The sequence below is a fragment of the Entelurus aequoreus genome, linkage group LG13, assembly GCF_033978785.1.
Source record: "Entelurus aequoreus isolate RoL-2023_Sb linkage group LG13, RoL_Eaeq_v1.1, whole genome shotgun sequence".
NCBI lineage: Eukaryota > Metazoa > Chordata > Actinopteri > Syngnathiformes > Syngnathidae > Entelurus > Entelurus aequoreus.
In genome coordinates this window covers 13974145-13994834 of record NC_084743.1, presented here as the reverse complement: position 1 = coordinate 13994834, position 20690 = coordinate 13974145, and the positions used below count along the sequence as shown (strand labels likewise).

At 36.2% G+C, this 20690-nt stretch overlaps 1 protein-coding gene across 8 annotated transcripts in view; it reads right to left on the bottom strand.

Moving 5' to 3' along the window:
* stxbp5l (syntaxin binding protein 5L) overlaps positions 1 to 20690 on the bottom strand; it is a 516749-nt gene that overhangs the window by 114259 nt on the left and 381800 nt on the right. For all 8 annotated transcript variants that reach the window (XM_062067482.1, XM_062067484.1, XM_062067485.1 and 5 more), the window contains 6 exons: positions 15939 to 16062; positions 13880 to 13955; positions 13645 to 13799; positions 10339 to 10411; positions 10049 to 10196; positions 8541 to 8608 (listed from right to left, as the gene is read on the bottom strand). In XM_062067482.1, coding sequence (XP_061923466.1) covers positions 8541 to 8608; positions 10049 to 10196; positions 10339 to 10411; positions 13645 to 13799; positions 13880 to 13955; positions 15939 to 16062 — 644 coding nt within the window. The remainder of the gene's footprint in view (positions 1 to 8540; positions 8609 to 10048; positions 10197 to 10338; positions 10412 to 13644; positions 13800 to 13879; positions 13956 to 15938; positions 16063 to 20690) is intronic.

The following is a 20690-nucleotide window of genomic DNA, read 5'->3' as shown; positions in this document are numbered from 1 at the left end:
TACACATTATATATATATATATATACATGTTAGGTCAGGAAAAAACAGAGGCTATATCATCCCTACAAGCCTGTTTTGCAGGTTTCCTCTGATTTTAAAATCCGGAATATCAGGGAATACTGCGAAACAGGCTTGTGGGGATGATATAGCCTCTGTGTTTTTTCCTGACCTAACATATATACATATATATATATATGTATATATATATCCATTATATAGTACTCAATACCGTGGAAAAGCGGGATATATATATATATATATACATATATACACATATATATATACATATATATACATACATATATACATACATACATATCCCGCTTTTCCACGGTATTGAGCACTATATAATGGAAACCTCGACTATATATATATATATATATATATATATATATATATATATATATATATATATATATATATATATACATATATATATATATATATATATATATACACACAGTATATACCTTGAGAGAAAATAATGTTAGCCTTGGTGCCCTAAAATATGGGCCCTCCATTAAGGCAACACTTGCCTTGGCCTTAAAAAGTAAAAAGAAGACCGATGTTGATAGTCGCTTTCTTCTCATAACAAAAGGCAACTAAAGTCCTGATCTAGTCGGGGTCAAAACATGCGGGGTATTTACAGTAAATGAACCAAGTATGCAAAAAAACAAAAACAAAAGACTGCAGAGTCATGCAGCAAAGAGCAGCTTGCGTGTTTGCTTCAGAAAGGTTTAGCGTCCCTGCCAAGCTTTTAGAGCGCAGCATGGCCCCACTCTGTGCTCTTGATGCTGGCCTTGGCACACGTCCCACATCTAAAATTGTAAAAGCCTACAAATGCAAATCAATATCATCTGGACCTCTTATAGATGAAGTGCACACTCCCATGGAACACTGCTGGTGATACAGCACATTTCTCTCAGCCTGGCCAGAACTGGATATCTAATGGAGGACTATTCATGAAGTGACGAGCGATAACTACTCAACAACAATGTGTAAAACGGGGGCCGTAGTACCTCTCAAGTTGTACGCTGCCAAATTATTTTTAGTGTATTTACGTTTTATTGTTCATAACCAGCCTCACCTACCTTGTCAATACCTCTACAAACTTGTCCTATTCCTTTTTTGCCACGTTTGTGATGTGTTATTAACGTGTTGTTATTCATAACCAGTCGCACCACCTTGTCAAATCCTACCCTAACTTGTCACATTCATTTGTGCTGCAAAATGTTTTTGTCAAACTATTATAGTTTGTATATATTTAATGTTTTGTGATCCATAACCAGCCCCTCAGGCCTGGTTTATGATATTAACGTTTTACAGTTTTTATGTTATTTATACAATCCACATTTTGTGTTATTAATGCATGAAACTGGTATGGAAGTGTAGCTCCTCCTCTGAATGCAAGTGCCCCTACAGCAGGATTTGTATTATTTTTGGTATATTACCGTTTTTGTGTTATTAACGTCTTGTTATTCATCTCCATCTTGTCAAAACCTCCCCTAACTTGTCACGTTAATTTGTGCTGCAAAATGTTTTTGTCAAACTATTATGGTTTTTATCTATTTAACGTTTTATGATCCATAACCAGCCCCTCAGGCCTGGTTTATGTTATTAATGTTTTACAGTTTTTATGTTATTAATACAATCCACATTTTATGTTTATAATGCATGAAACTGGTATCTAAACATGGAAGTGTAGCTCCTCCTCTGAATGCAAGTGCTCCTACAGCAGGATTTTCATTTTTGTTTGGCCTATTATTGTTTTTGTGTTATTAACGTGTTGTTATTCATGACCAGTCGCCCCACCTTGTCAAAACCTCCCCAAACTTGTCACATTCATTTGTGCTGCAAAATGTTTTTGTCAAACTATTATTGTTTCTATATATTTAATGTTTTGTGATCCATAACCAGCCCCTCAGGCCTGGTTTATGTTATTAACATTTTACAGTTTTTATGTTATTAATACAATCGACATTTTGTGTTATTAATGCATGAAACTGGTATGGAAGTGTAGCTCCTCCTCTGAATGCAAGTGCTCCTACAGCAGGATTTGTATTATTTTTGGTGTATTACCGTTTTTGTGTTATTAACTTCTTGTTATTCATCTCCACCTTGTCAAAACCTCCCCTAACTTGTCACATTCATTGGTGCTGCAAAATGTTTTGTCAAATTATTATGGTTTTTATTTATTTGATGTTTTATGATCCATAACCAGCCCCTCAGGCCTGGTTTATGTTATTAACGTTTTACAGTTTTTATGTTATTAATACAATCCACATTTTGTGTTAATAATGCATGAAACTGGTATCTAAACAGTGTAGCTCCTCCTCTAAATGCAAGTGCTCCTACAGCAGGATTTGTATTATTTTTGGTACATTACCGTTTTTGTGTTATAAACGTCTTGTTATTCATCTCCACCTTGTCAAAACCTCCCCAAACTTGTCACATTCATTTGTGCTGCAAAAAGTTTTTGTCAAACTATTATGGTTTTTATCTATTTAATGTTTTATGATCCATAACCAGCCCCTCGGGCCTGGTTTATGTTAACATTTTACAGTTTTTATGTTATTAATACAATCCACAATTTGTGTTATTAATGCATGAAACTTGTATCTAAACATGGAAGTGTAGCTCCTCCTCTGAATGCAAGTGCTCCTACAGCAGGATTTGTATTTTTTTTTTGGTATATTACCGTTTTTGTGTTATTAACATGTTGTTATTCATGACCAGTCGCCCCCACCTTGTCAAAACCTCCCCTAACTTGTCACATTCATTTGTGCTGCAAAATGTTTTTGTCAAACTATTACGTTTTTTTATCTATTTAATGTTTTATGATCCATAACCAGCCCCTCAGGCCTGGTTTATGTTATTAACGTTTTACAGTTTTTATGTTATTAATACAATCCACATTGTGTGTTATTAATGCATGAAACTGGTATCCAAACATGGAAGTGTAGCTCCTCCTCTGAATGCAAGTGCTCCTACAGCAGGATTTGTATTTTTTTTGGTATATTACCGTTTTTGTGTTATTAACGTGTTGTTATTCATGACCAGTCGCCCCACCTTGTCACAACCTCCCCTAAATTGTCACATTCATTTGTGCTGCAAAATGTTTTTGTCAAACTATTATGGTTTTTATCTATTTAATGTTTTATGATCCATAACCAGCCCCTCAGGCCTGGTTTATGTTATTAATTTTTTACAGTTTTTATGTTAACACAATCCACATTTTGTGTTAATAATGCATGAAACTGTCGTCTAAAACTGGTATCTAAACATGGAAGTGTAGCGCCTCCTCTGAATGCAAGTGCTCCTACAGCAGGAATACAAATTCTGTATTCCTACAAAATACAAAAATCTGGCAAGACACGAACACACTTGAGGTATGTTTTCTTAATCATAATTAAAAGTGTGTTCATGTCCTTTTTGTGTTGAGCTGTTTAAAAAAGCATAACATTTAAAAACATTTAAGCAAAGTTTTACTATCCATCCATCCATCCATTTCCTACCGCGGGGGTGCTGGAGCCTACCTCAGCTGCATTCGGGCGGAAGGCGGGGTACACCCCTGGACAAGTCGCCACGTCATCGCAGGGCTAAAGTTTTACTAGTCATGGTAATAAAAACTTGAACATTATCTGTCTTGGGTACACTTATTAATACAATTATATTCATTTGCGATCAATCATGATTCATTTTTGAGTTAACTATGAACAAACTTTGATTGTTGCGATTCAATACTTAAATTGTTCGACAGCCCTAATTTTGGAACAGTTCTTCATAGTCTTCTGAGCTTCTCTGAAAGCACGGTTTTTATATTTAAGAAATGTTCTTAAATCTTGTCAAAGTCACCAAAACGTCTAACATTGATTTGTGCTGCGACATTTTTTAGTCAAGCTATTATCTTTTTATTGTTATTAACTTTTTATGATTCATAACCAGCCCTCCCACCTTGTCACGATCTCCCCAAACTTCTTTCAATCGTTTTTTTGGCAAGTTTGTGCTGGAATTTTTTTTTCTATTTATTATAGTTTTTATGTTATTAAAGTTTTATGGGGCTGGTTATGAATCCTAAAACCATAATAACAAAAAACAAAACAAAACAGTAATATTTAGACAAAAAAAAAATTGAGACAGGTTTGGGGAGATTCTGACAAGGTAAAAGGGTCAACTTCACACAGGTGTGTATCCTCCACAGAACCAGCATCCTTTGAAGTGGACTTTAGTTTTTAGTCTAATTCCCAAATTTCCCAGAATTCGAGGTTTTCCGGGACATTTTTCCCATTCAAAATGAATTGGCCATTTTTCAAACTTCCACCATTTCCACATTTTTCAACCGATTCAAGCCATTTCAACCTTCAACACATTCCACCATCCTGGAAATGTGAACTACTCTTCCTCCAAGTTCAAAAAAATTCCAGGATTTTCTATGATCCCTGTTTTTCCAAAGCCCTATTTCCCCCCTTTTTTTTCTGGCGACTACTCCTTCCACATTTTTCAACGCATTTCAACCATTCCACTGTCAAAACATTCCTCTTAATCAGGACAAAAAACAAAGTGTTTTTTTGAACTGGAAAAATTCCTGGTTTTCCCGAAATTCCCGGAATTCCGTGATACCATTTCTCAAATCAACATGTTACTACTTCAACATTTCTCGACCAATTTGAAAATTTTGAACACCAACCATTTCAACTCATTCAGACCATTCAAGTTTTTTCATTTTCATAAAAATTCCCGCGTTTCTCAAAATTCCAAAATTTGGGGAAATTTTCATTAAAAATCAATGGGACATTCTTCAAAGTTCCACAACTCCCACATGTTTCACCCGATTCAAACCGTTCCAACTTCAAACTTAAAAAATTCCCAAATTTCCCAGAATTCCAGGTTTTCCGGGACATTTTTCCCATTCAAAATGAATTGGCCATTTTTAAAACTTCCACCATTTCCACATTTTTCAACCGATTCAAACCATTCCACCTTCAACACATTCCACCATCCTGGAAATGTAAAGTGCCTTTTTTCCAAGTTCAAAACAATTCCAGGATTTTCCATGATTCCTGATTTTCCAAATCCCTATTTCCACCCTTTTTTCTGGCGACTTCTCCTTGCACATTTTTCAACGCATTTTCAACCGATTCAAACCATTCCACCTTCAACACATTCCACCATCCTGGAAATGTAAAGTACCCTTTTTCCAAGTTCAAAACAATTCCAGGATTTTCCATGATTCCTGATTTTCCAAATCCCTATTTCCACCCTTTTTTCTGGCGACTTCTCCTTGCACATTTTTCAACGCATTTTCAACCGATTCAAACCATTCCACCTTCAACACATTCCACCATCCTGGAAATGTGAAGTACCTTTTTTCCAAGTTCAAAACAATTCCAGGATTTTCCATGATTCCTGATTTTCCAAATCCCTATTTCCACCCTTTTTTCTGGTGACTTCTCCTTGCACATTTTTCAACGCATTTTCAACCGATTCAAACCATTTCACCTTCAACACATTCCACCATCCTGTAAATGTGAACTACTCTTTTTCCAAGTTCAAAAAAATTCCAGGATTTTCTATGATTCTTGTTTTTCCAAAGCTTTTGTCAGAGTTACACATTCAACGAGATGAGGCAATTCCTGAAGGAATTGCGTGTGAATGCTTCAATGCTGAAGTTGAATTGAAATCCTGGAATTTTTTTTTAGAATGGTTGAAGTAGAGCACACAATTCCCAAACAGGCTGAATATTTTGAAATTGGAACATTTTGAATCAGATGAAAAATGTGGGAGTTGTGGAACTTTGAAGAATGTCCCATTAATTTCAATGGGAAATTCCTAAAATTTGGGAATTTCGGGAAAAGCGGGAATTTTTTTGAAAATGGTAAAAAAAACTTGAATGGTCCGAATGAGTTGAAATGGTTGGTGTTAAAAATGTTTTAATTGGTCGAGAAATGTTGAAGTCTTAACATGTTGAATTGAAAAATGGTAATACAGAATTACTGGAATTTCGGGAAAACCAGGAATTGTTCCAGTTAAAAAAACTACATAATTTTTTTTTCTGATTAAGAGGAATGTTTTGACGGTGGAACGGTTCAAATGCGTTGAAAAATGTGCAAGGAGTAGTCGCCAGAAAAAAAAGGGTGGAAATAGGGATTTGGAAAATCAGGAATCATGGAAAATCCTGGAATTGTTTTGAACTTGCAAAAAAGGTACTTTACATTTCCAGGATGGTGGAATGTGTTGAAGGTGGAATGGTTTGAATCGGTTGAAAAATGTGGAAATGGTGGAAGTTTGAAAAATGGCCAATTCATTTTGAATGGGAAAAATGTCCCGGAAAACCTGAAATTATGGGAAATTTGGGAATTTTTTTAAGTTTGAAGTTGGAACGGTTTGAATCGGGTGAAACATGTGGGAGTTGTGGAACTTTGAAGTGATTTTAATGAAAATTTCCCCAAATTTTGGAATTTTGGGAAACGCAGGAATTTTTATGAAAATGGTAAAAAACAACAACCTTGAATGGTCTGAATGAGTTGAAATGGTTGGTGTTCAAAATTTTCAAATTGGTCGAAAAATGTTGAGGTAGTAACATGTTGAATTGAGAAATGGTATTACGGAATTCCGGGAATTTCGGGAAAACCAGGAATTTTTCCAGTTCAAAAAAACACTTTGTTTTTTGTCCTGATTAAGAGGAATGTTTTGACGGTGGAATGGTTGAAATGCGTTGAAAAATGTGGAAGGAGTAGTCGCCAGAAAAAAGGGTGGAAATAGGGCTTTGGAAAAACAGGAATCATAGAAAATCCTGGAATTTTTTTGAACTTGGAAAAAGAGTAGTTCACATTTCCAGGATGGTGGAATGTGTTGAAGGTGGAATGGTTTGAATCGGTTGAAAAATGTGGAAATGGTGGCAGTTTGAAAAATGGCCAATTCATTTTGAATGGGAAAAATGTCCCGGTAAACCTGGAATTCTGGGAAATTTGGGAATTTTTTGAAGTTTGAAGTTGGAACGGTTTGAATCGGGTGAAACATGTGGGAGTTGTGGAACTTTGAAGAATGTCCCATTGAGTTTAATGAAACATTTCCCAAATTTTGGAATTTTGGGAAAAGCGGGAATTTTTTTGAAAATGGTAAAAAAAACATTTGAATGGTCTGAATGAGTTGAAATGGTTGGTGTTCAAAATTTTCAAATCGGTCGAGAAATGTTGAAGTAGTAACATGTTGAATTGAGAAATGGTATTACGGAATTCCTGGAATTTCGGGAAAACCGGGAATTTTTCCAGTTCAAAAAAACACTTTGTTTTTTTTCCTGATTAAGAGGAATGTTTTGACGGTGGAACGGTTGAAATGCGTTGAAAAATGTGCAAGGAGTAGTCGCCAGAAAAAAAGGGTGGAAATAGGGCTTTGGAAAAACAAAAATCATAGAAAATCCTGGAATTTTTTTGAACTTGAAAAAAGGGTAGTTTACATTTCCAGGATGGTGGAATGTGTTGAAGGTGGAATGGTTTGAATCGGTTGAAAAATGTGGAAATGGTGGAATTTAAAAAAAATCATTTTTGAATGGGAAAAATGTCCCGGAAAACATGGAATTCTGGGAAATTTAGGAATTTTTTTGAAGTTTGAAGTTGGAACGGTTTGAATCGGGTGAAACATGTGGGAGTTGTGGAACTTTGAAGAATGTCCCATTGATTTTAATGAAAATTTCCCCAAATTTTGGAATCTTTGGAAACGCGGACATTTTTATGAAAATGGTAAAAAAAAAACTTGAATGGTCTGAATGAGTTGAAATGGTTGGTGTTCAAAATTTTCAAATTGGTCGAGAAATGTTGAAGTAGTAACATGTTGAATTGAGAAATGGTATTACGGAATTCCGGGAATTTCGGGAAAACCAGGAATTTTTCCAGTTCAAAAAAACACTTTGTTTTTTTTCCTGATTAAGAGGAATGTTTTGACAGTGGAATGGTTGAAATGCGTTGAAAAATGTGGAAGGAGTAGTCGCCAGAAAAAAAGGGTGGAAATAGGGCTTTGGAAAAACAGGAATCATAGAAAATCCTGGAATTTTTTTGAACTTGGAAAAAGGGTAGTTCACATTTCCAGGATGGTGGAATGTGTTGAAGGTGGAATGGTTTGAATCGGTTGAAAAATGTGGAAATGGTGGCAGTTTGAAAATTGGCCAATTCATTTTGAATGGGGGAAATGTCCTGGAAATTCTGGGAAATCTGGGAATTTTTTTAAGTTTGAAGTCAGAACACAACACAAACAGAACACATGTTTTTAAGAGAGATTTAAAAACAGGAAGAGAGGAGGCCTGTCTATCACTAAGAGGTAGGTCGTTCCAGAGCTTGGGAGCAGCAGCGGCGAAAGCTCTGTCACCTCTAAGTCGAAGAAGTTTAGTAAGTAGATGCATTTTGGTGTAGAAAACCATAGTTTTGGAATGCTTTGGAGCGTTCACACAATAACACAAATGTCCACTGCAGAGGACACTGGCTCTCAGGAGGACATTAGGCAGCATAAAACAAATCTTCAGAAGTGATGCAACACTTGGGACTTACCCAGTGATGATGATCTCCGGGTAGGTGTGCGAGCCTAACGTCCACATTCCCCCGCTAACCGGCCACTCCTGGCATGGTAACAGACAACAGACAGTGTTGCTTTCAAGCTGAATCACAATTATGACAAAATAACTGTCACGTTTGTTTGGCACTGGATCAAAACTATGAAAACGGATATGTTGTTTTCAGTGCTGATACAGATACCGATTATTGGTCGTCAAGGAAACCGATAACCGATATTTGGAGCGGATGTTAAATTGCGGTAAAATGTTGATTTAAACATGAATAACATATGTCAGAAAACAGCTGGACAAGTCTTCAGGTTGTTTGTTTTAACATTATTTATTTTTTTAATAAATAGTTCGACTGCGTTAGCACTTATAATAACAATATCACTAATACTTGTTAATATTCAAGTCCAAAAAGTTTTTTATTTCTTTTATTGGGTTTTGGGGCAGAATAGAGGACCTCCCATTGGCTCGGCTGTGAGCAGACTTTTATTTACGTTTATTTACAAGTTAGAATATATATAAAAAAAAAACAGTTTGTCATCATGTCTTTTATAATGATTGTGAACGGCAGGCAAAAATCCCCAAAAGTGAAGTTCCCCTTTAATTTAACCTCTTAAGGCCCAAGCTGGTTTTTTTACATGTTTTTTTTAATTTTATTTCTCTTTGCTATTTGGGCTTATTGGACCCTAATTAGAATACAAACTAAGAATCATCTTTTGATATGATGTACTTAGTCCATAAGTACACAAACGTGTACTTCATGTTTAGTGACATGCTCATTCTTATTTTTACACTTTTTTTTTTTTTAAATTCCATTGTATGTTATACTCTTCTGACACCACCAGATGGCAGTATAAGTGTCCACATAAGTGGCCATAAGACCCCAATCCAGTAGTGTACACAATTTTGGAAATAAGAGCTAAAAGGTTGGCTACTAAGCCTTTTAAAGTAATAATTTTTCTTTTTTTTTATAAAAAAATACTGGTATCATGTGTATATTATATCTGCTGATGTAGTTGTGTTGTGTGTGTGTGTATATATATATATATATATATATATATATATATATATATATATATATATATATATATATATATATATATATATATATATATATATATATATTACAGGCCAACAGTTTGGACACAGCTTCTCCTCATTCAATGTGTTTACTTTATTTTCATGACTATTTACATCAGGGGTCCCCAAACTTTTTGACTCAGGGGCCGCATTGGGTTAAAAAAATTTGGCCGGGGGCCAGGATCAACATTTAACATGGTCACGTTATCGATGGGAAAATTCATTTTTAGACAATATGATTTGCCTGAGCGACTAGGAGACACCAAGAGTAACAAGCGGTAGAAAATGGATTACAAAGGAAAGATTTAAAAAAAGTGTCCAAACTTTTGGCCTTTATATATGTATATAAAACATTTTAAAAAGTCAAATATAGGCACCCCCCCTCGAAATGAATAAGCTAAAATGATAGTAGTCTACCTTTTGACTGTAGCCAGTCTTCTTGTGTTTAGCTCCAATGGAGTAGAGGACAGGGATGATGTCCGGAGGGCAGTCTGCAAAATAAGCGGTGCAGGTAACGGGAGACTCGTGGACGTCCATAGGGTATGGGTTCTCGAAGACCGGGAAGCTGCAGGACATGAATGGATCATTAACTCAATTGCCTGTATTGCACCAGTTCCAGTTCTAATCAGTCCGGTCCCTCCGAGGGTTCTGGGAGACACGGTAGCATCTCCTCGGACAACTTCGCTCTTTATCCGTGAAATACCTACTTGCTCTGCGTCAGATCCACCACGATCAAATCTTTTTCTAGCAGCACCACCACTGCAAAAGGATCCTGGACCTCTGAAAGACACAAAGAGAATTTTTGTGCATTTTTTTTTTTACATCTGTTTGCCAAAAGCTTGCCCTAGTTGTCATTATGGTTGCACAAAAAAAAGTCCATTCCCATCTGTGGAAGTCGCTTCCTAGCAGCTCCACCAGAGCCAAGCGTGCAGGTTTTAACAAAGTTTTAATGTTTTTAACAAGATCTTTCCAAAATGTTTTTCAGCATGTCATGACGTTGCAGTCACTCCCAATCCTCTCTCTTCCTCTGCTCCCGGCCGCTTACTTTTAAAGACAACAGATGATTAGATTAACACGTGCCACCTGTGAAATCTAATCACCTGCCAGCTGTGTCTCGCCGTCAGCACATCCCCCTCACATGTCCTCAGTACCATGGACAGCGGCGGTGACTTTTCCTCCTACAAGCAGCGCTGACTACACCTCCCCCCACACAACATCCAAATCGCGTTTTTTTACTCATCCCGATTCAAATTTTCTAAAATCGATTAAAAACAACAACTTAAAAAAATAGTTTTTTTTTATAAGAATTCATTTTTGCTAAGATGCAAGCAGACGAAGCTTTGGGAACCTGTTTTGGAAATGCTTCATTGCATCACGTAGAATCGAGAGTCGATTCTGAATTGAATCGGAATGGATTTGCTAGGTGCCCAAAGATGCACACCCGTGGTTTTCATTGACCATCTTGGTAACAAACGAGTCGGACTTGTTTACATCGAGTGCCGCTTGACCGTATTTTCCGGAAAAATAATTCCCCCCCCCTCAAAACTCGACAGTGCGCCTTATAACCCGGTGCGCCCAATGTACGGAATAATTCTGGTTTTGCTTACCGACCTCGAAGCCATTTTAATTCGGTACATGGTGTAATGATAAGTGTGACCAGTAGATGGCAGTCACACATAAGAGATAGGTGCAGACTGCAATATGACTCAATTAACAACAACAGTTTATATGTTCCATTGAAAATATAGAACATTACACACGGCGCTCAAAAATCCATCAAAATGTTTTAGTATGACTTTGGTAAGCTATGAAGCCACACCGCTTGATGGATTGTACCGTGCTTCAACATAGGAGTATTATTATGGTGTGTGTATAAGGTAAGACATATAATCTGGCGTTTTGTTTGGTAATATTATGCAAAAGCAACTTTTCTTACCTTCTGGTACCTGCTGATCTGTATTTGGGATCTGCATAAATCCTGAAAAATTGCGTGCATCCGTAGTTGATAAGCTTCTTCTTTTTCTCTATCTTCTTGTTATGTGACATTCATCCTCCGCTGTTGCCATTTCTAATATAAAGTAGTGTAAAGGTCTTACTTATATCTGTCAGTAAACTCGCCATGAAAGCGCTAAAACATACCAGTGTTGTGAGTTTACATTATTCACCCGAGGAACTTTAGTTATTAGAGAGTTCCGGTCGGACGGTTTTTCACGGGACACATTTCTGCTGCTCCGTTATTGATTGAAGTAAAGTCTGAATGTCATTAAAACAGTTAGCTCCATCTTTTGACACTTCTTCCACTCCCGTCCTCGCACGCTACACCGCTACAACAAAGACGGCGGGGAGAAGACGCTGTCGAAGGTGAGCCACGTAAATAAGACCGCCCACAAAAGCGACTGTCAGAAAGTGGCTTGAAGATGATCCGTAAAACATCATCTATGCAACATTTTGAGCAAATAACCACCGTTACATGTTATGTAGACCACAAGGAAGTCTTTTACATTTAGAAAACAATTATAATAATAGGACTTCTTTAATGCGCCTTATAGTCCGGTGCGCCTTATATATGAACAATTATCAAAAATAGACCATTCATCGACAGTGCGCCTTATGGTCCGGAAAATTCGGTACATAAACACAAATGTGAGAAAATAAATACATGTGCCTCAGGATACTATTACACAACTGCATTTGATTAGTATATATATTTGAAGTACATTGTAAGAACAAAATAAATGTTATGCAAGAAACCTGGCAGCATTTTGCCTTAATATACACGGTGGATTTCACAGCATATTACTGTAAAAATCACGGTAAAATTCTGGTGACTGGACAGTTTTTTTTTTACGAAAACTTCATAAATATTCCCTTTCAAGACTCTTGAACGCATCATAATTAAATTATCCCCTCAACTCCCCCCAAAATGGATTAACTCGCTGGAATAAGAAAGACAATATAACATGCATCCATAAACGTGGACGCATGTGGAAAAGTGCAATATATTTATCTGTACAGTAATCTATTTATTTATTTATATATATTTATATATATTTATTTATTTTATATATATATTTATATATTATTTATATATATTTATTTATTTTATATATATATTTATATATATTTATTTATTTATATATGCACCTTATTGCTTTTTTTTATTATCCTGCACTACCATGAGCTTATGTAACGAAAATTTCATTCTTATCTGTGCTGTAAAGTTCAAATTTGAATGACAATAAAAAGGAATTCCAAGTCTTTAAGTCTAAGTCTAAATTTGTAGTTTGTAGAGTGTATTACTTTGTATAGAAAACAGCGATTCTCAAGGTAAAATTCTGGTGACTAAACTGCTGATAGTATGTAAATTATTTGCCGCTTGCCATCATTTAAAAATGTACCCCCCACCACCCACGCTACGTTTTAGGTATCATTTATCTATCAAATTGTTATAAGTACACCTCTGCTCAACATTGTATCCTTACTAACATTAAAGGAAAATCAAAGAAATATAGATCAATGTACAACAAACAATATTTTTTTATTAACATTGATTTTTAATCTGCAATAGAAAAAATATAAAATGCATAATTTTGCCAGAAATTTAAAAAAAAAAATCATATAACATATTTTGACCAACTTGAACCAATTGGTACTGAAAAAGTAAGTTAAATAAACACAATAAATAAGAATACATTATAATAAACATTAACTCAGGAGCACAACCTATTAAAACATTTTAGCCTACAAAACAAAAATTATTACAATTATTTTGCTGATTTTGTGTTTTTTTTTAAAATAAAAATGAAGTCGGGATTAATGGCTAAAATGAGCACGTTTTGTAGTGCACAGCTTTTCGAAGTGGGGTTTGAAGCATGATACTGATAAAGCATATTCCCCGGATAGGATAGAATAGAGATAATTGATGATTTGATAAATAATGAGTAATTACTTTAGGTTCCTCCAAACAAGCTCCATCCTCTCCCAGATATTCCAAACACGCCCCATGTACTCACCGTTATTATAAGGAGTATCGCAGAGGGTAATGAACTCGACTATGGGAAAATCCATCTCCAAAACGGTAATGGCCTTGCCGTGCATGATGGTCAACGTAGGCCGCCGCCCCGCCTTGTCGTACGAAAGACCTCCGGAGAAGATGACGAAAGGCTCACTGTGGAACAGAAACAAAAGTTCCACATTGTTTGGAACTAACCCTGCCAAATATTCTCATTCAAAACAAAACAAACCGACCTGTTCCTCGAGGTCTTGTAATCCACTTTGAGTATGGGTTTACATGATTCCTTCTTGCCATCTTTCTGGATTTTACCTGCAGCACACAACAAAATCAACACAACCCATCCATACTTCATCAATATCTATCAGTAGTAGCGCTTAGCATCTGACATTTAAGACTGAATTACTGAGGGCCAAATGGGCCAACATTAAATACATAAATACACATTTAAATAATAACTTAAATGTGTCAACAATGTATTTCATTAATTATAATTGAAATTACATTCATAAACGTGTTATTAAATATATTTACTTATTTAATAGAAGTTAGTGTAATAATTTAATTATTAACTCCATTATTTCATGATTTAACTAATTATTTCACATTTTAATTATCGATTTAATTAGTTTAATTAAAGACACATTTAATGAATTATTAAACAAAAAATTGTTAATATAATTGTGTCTTTAAATACTTACTTAAATGCGTGATTAATTAATTACATTCATAAATGTGTTAATACATGTGTCATTAAGCTGTTTAATGTACATTAATGTAATTATTTAATAATATAATTATTCATTTCATGACTTATTTAATTATTTCACAATTTAATTTATTATTGATTTGGTTATTTTACGGTTCAATTAATTCATGAAAAATATATTTGAGTATTTATACATTTATTTATTAATTTATTGAATTTTGTCCAATTTCCCCAGTAAATAAAAGTTAAAAACATAACAAATAATTAATTAAATCATGATATGATACAACGTAATTTTACATTATAAATAATAAATGATAAATGGGTTGTACTTGTATAGCGCTTTTCTACCATAAATAAATGCGCGTTTACGTATTTAATTCCAATTATATTAAATTAATGACTCAGTTATGTATTTAATTCAATTATATTAAATTAATGGCACAGTTATGTATTTAATTCGAATTATATTAAATTAATGACACATTTACATCATTATTGAAATATTTATTTACTTATTTTGTCCCATTTGGCCTTCCATACTTAATATAAAGCTGGCACAAGTGGCAAAAAAGACTGAGAAAGTTGAGGCACGCTCATCAAACACTCATTTGGAACATCCCACAGGTGAACAGGCAAATTGGGAACAGGTGGGTGCCATGATTGGGTATAAAAGCAGCTTCCACGAAATGCTCGGTCATTCACAAACGAGGACGGGGCGAGGGTCACCACTTTGTCAACAAATGCCTGAGCAAATTGTTTAAGACCAACATTTATCAACCAGCTATTGCAAGGAATTTAGGGATTTCACCATCTACGGTCCGTAATATCATCAAAAGGTTCAGAGAATCTAAAGAAATCACTGCATGTAAGCGATGATATTACGGACCTTCCATCCCTCAGGCGGTACTGCATCAAAAAGCGACATCCGTGTGTAAAGGATATCACCACGTGGGCTCAGGAACACTTCAGAAAACCACCGCCGGTAACTACAGTCGGCCGCTACATCTGTAATTGCAAGTTAAAACTCTACTATGCAAATTTATCAACAACACCCAGGGTTTGTAAATCAAATCTGTGAGGGGGTGGTGTTGGCCACACACGTGAGGTGCATTGGACATTGTCGAGGCCAGCAAAGTGCACAAGTAGTCTTTTCAAGGCGTGACTGACAGGTCTCTGCCGGAGCTCACGGCGAGACTCGTGGGCAGAACAGACAACAAAAAAGGGGGTCTGCTTTTTTTTTTTTTTTTGCACAAAACACTACAAAGAGAATGGGGAGGTGTGACGGCACACCAGCAGTGAGGATGACATATTTATCATTGGAGCAAAGACAGTTTTGTGTTTTATTACCTTTGCTGAGAAGTTGATTAAACTGGGGGCCATTTTACAATATTTGCTATATAAACCGAGACTTTTTCAATTCATTATCAGGGTAGGGTTTTCATTTTTGTCAGCACAGAATAAATAAAAACAACATCATATTTTTGTGTTCAAATTGTGTCATTTCTGCAGGACTAGAGGAAGTGTAGCTTGTTGTTGTTGTTGTTGTTGTTGTTGTTGTTGTTGTTGTTGTTGTTTTCCCTCACCATGTGGAAAGGTGACCTGCACGGGCTTGGAGGTGTTCCTGAGGTTCCACACGGTCAGGCTGCCGTCCGAGTGGCTGCACATGAACTGCTTGCCTTCGTGGTGCCAGCTGGCAGAGTGGATCGCCTGCAACAAAGAAAATAAAATGACTCTTAAAGGGGCAACTGCACTTTTTTGGGGTGGAATTTTGCCTCAAGAACACATGTTTTTCCTATTTTTATGCATTCTAAATCGTAAAATACGGCAAGTACGAGGCGGCTAGCAAAGCAGCTTACTATTCCGTCCATAAAACATCCCAAAAAAACCCGCCAACAGTACTCCATTTACGTCTCGTAACCAAGTATTAGCGATATTGTTATTATAAGGGCTAACGCAGAGGAACTATTTTTAGTGAGCTAACTAGCTTACGCTGCTATATTGACATACTGAGCTGCTGCATCGCCTCTGAGTTGGTGAAAGTTAATTCTAGATTATAAATCATGTCTCTCACCTGGGTGGGAGAAGGTGTTTGGACATAAACCGAGAAATAGGTCAACTTTGACATCCGACGTAGACCCGGAGATGGCAAGAAAGACAGCATTATGATGAATATTTCATTTAAACCGGAAGATATAAACATCCCATCAGTCGGCATCCAAGTGAGAGCAGACATTGTACAGTAAGTGATTATTGTATTATGTTTGCAGTCTGTATATCTTGTTTAGCACTTTTCTACTTGCTGGATCTGCAAACTACAAACTTGTGGATCGTCCTCCTTATATCAGGCTCAAAAATATATGTTTCTGGATCATTATATGTCCCAAAGTAGTCTTTGTTGTCTCTCATGAAGTCTGCCATGATTAGTAGGGTTGTTGTTGTTGAAGGGAAAAACGGAGATGGCGAGAAAGACACACAAAGGCGCTCGTTTTGCGTTTTTCCTAAGGACTAAGATTAATTCTTCATCTATATGGGAAAATAAAAACATCCCATCAGCTGGCATCCCAGTGAGAGCAGAAATTGTACAGTAAGTGATTATTGTATTACGCTCGCAGTCTGTATATCTTGTTCAGCACTTTTCTACTTGCTGGATCTGCAAACTACAAACTTGTGGATCGTCCTCCTTATATTCAGGCTCAAAAATATATGTTTCTAGATCATCATTTGTCTCAAAGTAGTCTTTGTTGTCTCTCATGAAGTCTGCCATGATTAGTAGTGTTGTTGTTGTTGAAGGGAAAAACGAGATGGCGAGAAAGACACACAAAGGCGTTCGTTTTGCGTTTTTCCTAAGGGACTGAGATGAATTCTTCATCTAAATGAGAAAATATAAACATCCCAGTGAGAGCAGACATTGTACAGTAAGTGATTATTGTATTATTATGTGATTATATGTATTATGTCATTCAGCTTCTACAACTTGTAGATCATCCTCCTTATACTCAGCCTCAAAAATATATGTTTCTGGATCATCATTTGTCCCAAAGTAGTCTTTGTTGTCTCTCATGAAGTCTGCCATGATTAGTAGTGTTGTTGTTGTTAGTTGTTGGTGAGAAAGACACACAAAGGCGCTCGTTTTGCTTTTTTCCTAAGGACTGAGATTAATTCTTCATCTAAATGAGAAAATATAACCATCCCGTCAGTCTTTATCCCAGTGAGAGCAGACATTGTACAGTAAGTGTTTTATTATGTTCGTATATGTTGTTTAGCACTTAGCAATACTGCTACATGATGCTTAGTGTTTCACTAAAGCTGCTTCTGCTTAGCACACAGCTTCTAAAACTTGTATATCATCCTCCTTATACTCGGGCTCAAAAATATATGTTTCTGGATCATTATATGTCCCAAAGTAGTCTTTTTTGTCTCTCATGAAGTCTGCCATGATTAGTAGTGCTGTTGTTGTTGAAGGGAAAAACGGATATGGCGAGAAAGACACACAAAGGCGCTCGTTTTGCATTTTTCCCAAGGACTAAGATTAATTCTTCATCTATATGGGAAAATAAAAACATCCCATCCGCTGGCATCCCAGTGAGAGCAGACATTGTACAGTAAGTGATTATGTATTACGTTCGCAGTCTGTATATCTTGTTCAGCACTTTTCTACTTGCTGGGTCTGCAAACTACAAACTTGTGGATCGTCCTCCTTATACTCAGGCTCAAAAATCTATGTTTCTGGATCATCATTTGTCCCAAAGTAGTCTATGTTGTCTCTCATGAAGTCTGCCATGATTAGTAGTGTTGTTTTTGTGAAGGGAAAAACAGAGATGACGAGAAAAACACACACAGGCGCTCGTTTTGCATTTACTAAGATTAATACTTCATCTAAATGAGAAAATATAAACATCCCAGTGAGAGCAGACATTGTACAGTAAGTGTTTTATTAGGTTTGTATATGTTGTTTAGCACTTAGCAATACTGCTACATGATGCTTAGTGTTTCACTAAAGCTGCATCTGTTTAGCACACAGCTTCTAAAACTTGTAGATCGTCCTCCTTATACTCAGGCTCAAAAATATATGTTTCTGGATCATTATATGTCCCAAAGTAGTCTTTGTTGTCTCTCATGAAGTCTGCCATGATTAGTAGTGTTGTTGTTGTTGAAGGGAAAAACGGATATGGCGAGAAAGACACACAAAGGCGCTCGTTTTGTGTTTTTCCTAAGGACTAAGATTAATTCTTCATCTATATGGGAAAATAAAAACATCCCATCAGCTGGCATCCCAGTGAGAGCAGACTTTGAACAGTAAGTGATTATGTTTTACGTTCGCAGTCTGTTTATCTTGTTCAGCACTTTTCTACTTGCTGGATCTGCTTATCACTACAAACTTGTAGATCATCCTCCTTATACTCAGGCTCAAAAATATTCTGAATCATCATTTTCTCAAAGTAGTCCTTGTTGTCTCTCACGAAGTCTGCCACGGTTAGTAGTGTTGTTGTTGTTGAAGGGGAAAACGGATATGGCGAGAAAGACACACAAAGGCGCTCGTTTTGCGTTTTTCCTAAGGACTGAGATTAATTCTTCATCTAAATGAGAAAATATAAACATCCCAGTGAGAGCAGACATTGTACAGTAAGTGATTATTGTATTATTGTGTGATTATATGTATTATGTCACTCAGCTTCTAAAACTTGTAAATCATCCTCCTTATACTCAGGCTCAAAAATATATGTTTCTGGATCATTATATGTCCCAAAGTAGTCTTTGTTGTCTCTCATGAAGTCTGCCATGATTAGTAGTGTTGTTGTTGTTGAAGGGAAAAACGGATATGGCGAGAAAGACACACAAAGGCGCTAGTTTTGCGTTTTTCCTAAGGACTAAGATTAATTCTTCATCTATATGGGAAAATAAAAACATCCCATCAGCTGGCATCCCAGTGAGAGCAGACATTGAACAGTAAGTGATTATGTTTTACGTTCGCAGTCTGTATATCTTGTTCAGCACTTTTCTACTTGCTGGATCTGCTTATCACTACAAACTTGTAGATCGTCCTCCTTATATTCAGGCTCAAAATATTCTGAATCATCATTCATCTCAAAGTAGTCCTTGTTGTCTCTCATGAAGTCTACCATGGTTAGTAGTGTTGTTGTTGTTGAAGGGGAAAACGGAGATGGCGAGAAAGACACACAAAGGCGCTCGTTTTGCGTTTTTCCTAAGGACTGAGATTAATTCTTCATCTAAATGAGAAAATATAAACATCCCAGTGAGAGCAGACATTGTACAGTAAGTGATTATTGTATTATTATGTGATTATATGTACTATGTCACTCAGCTTCTAAAACTTGTAAATCATCCTCCTTATACTCAGGCTCAAAAATATATGTTTCTGGATCATTATATGTCCCAAAGTAGTCTTTGTTGTCTCTCATGAAGTCTGCCATGATTAGTAGTGCTGTTGTTGTTGAAGGGAAAAACGGATATGGCGAGAAAGTCACACAAAGGCGCTCGTTTTGCGTTTTTCCCAAGGACTAAGATTAATTCTTCATCTATATGGGAAAATAAAAACATCCCATCCGCTGGCATCCTAGTGAGAGCAGACATTGAACAGTAAGTGATTATGTATTACGTTCGCAGTCTGTATATCTTGTTCAGCACTTTTCTACTTGCTGAATCTGCTTATCACTACAAACTTGTAGATCGTCCTCCTAATATTCAGGCTCAAAAATATTCTGAATCATCATTTGTCTCAAAGTAGTCCTTGTTGACTCTCATGAAGTCTGCCACGGTTAGTAGTGTTGTTGTTGTTGAAGGGGAAAACGGAGATGGCGAGAAAGACACACAAAGGCGCTCGTTTTGCGTTTTTCCTAAGGACTGAGATTAATTCTTCATCTAAATGAGAAAATATAAACATCCCAGTGAGAGCAGACATTGTACAGTAAGTGATTATTGTATTATGTTCGCAGTCTGTATATCTCGTTTAGCACTTTTCTACTTGCTGGATCTGCTTATCACTCAGCTTCTAAAACTTGTAGATCATCTTCCTTATATTCAGGCTCAAAAATATATGTTTCTGGATCATTATATGTCCCAAAGTAGTCTTTGTTGTCTCTCATGAAGTCTGCCATGATTAGTAGTGTTGTTGTTGTTAGTTGTTGGCGAGAAAGACACACAAAGGCGCTCGTTTTGCGTTTTTCCTAAAGACTGAGATTAATTCTTCATCTAAATGACAAAATATAACCATCCCGTCAGTCTTTATCCCAGTGAGAGCAGACATTGTACAGTAAGTGTTGTATTATGTTCGTATATGTTGTTTAGCACTTAGCAATACTGCTACATGATGCTTA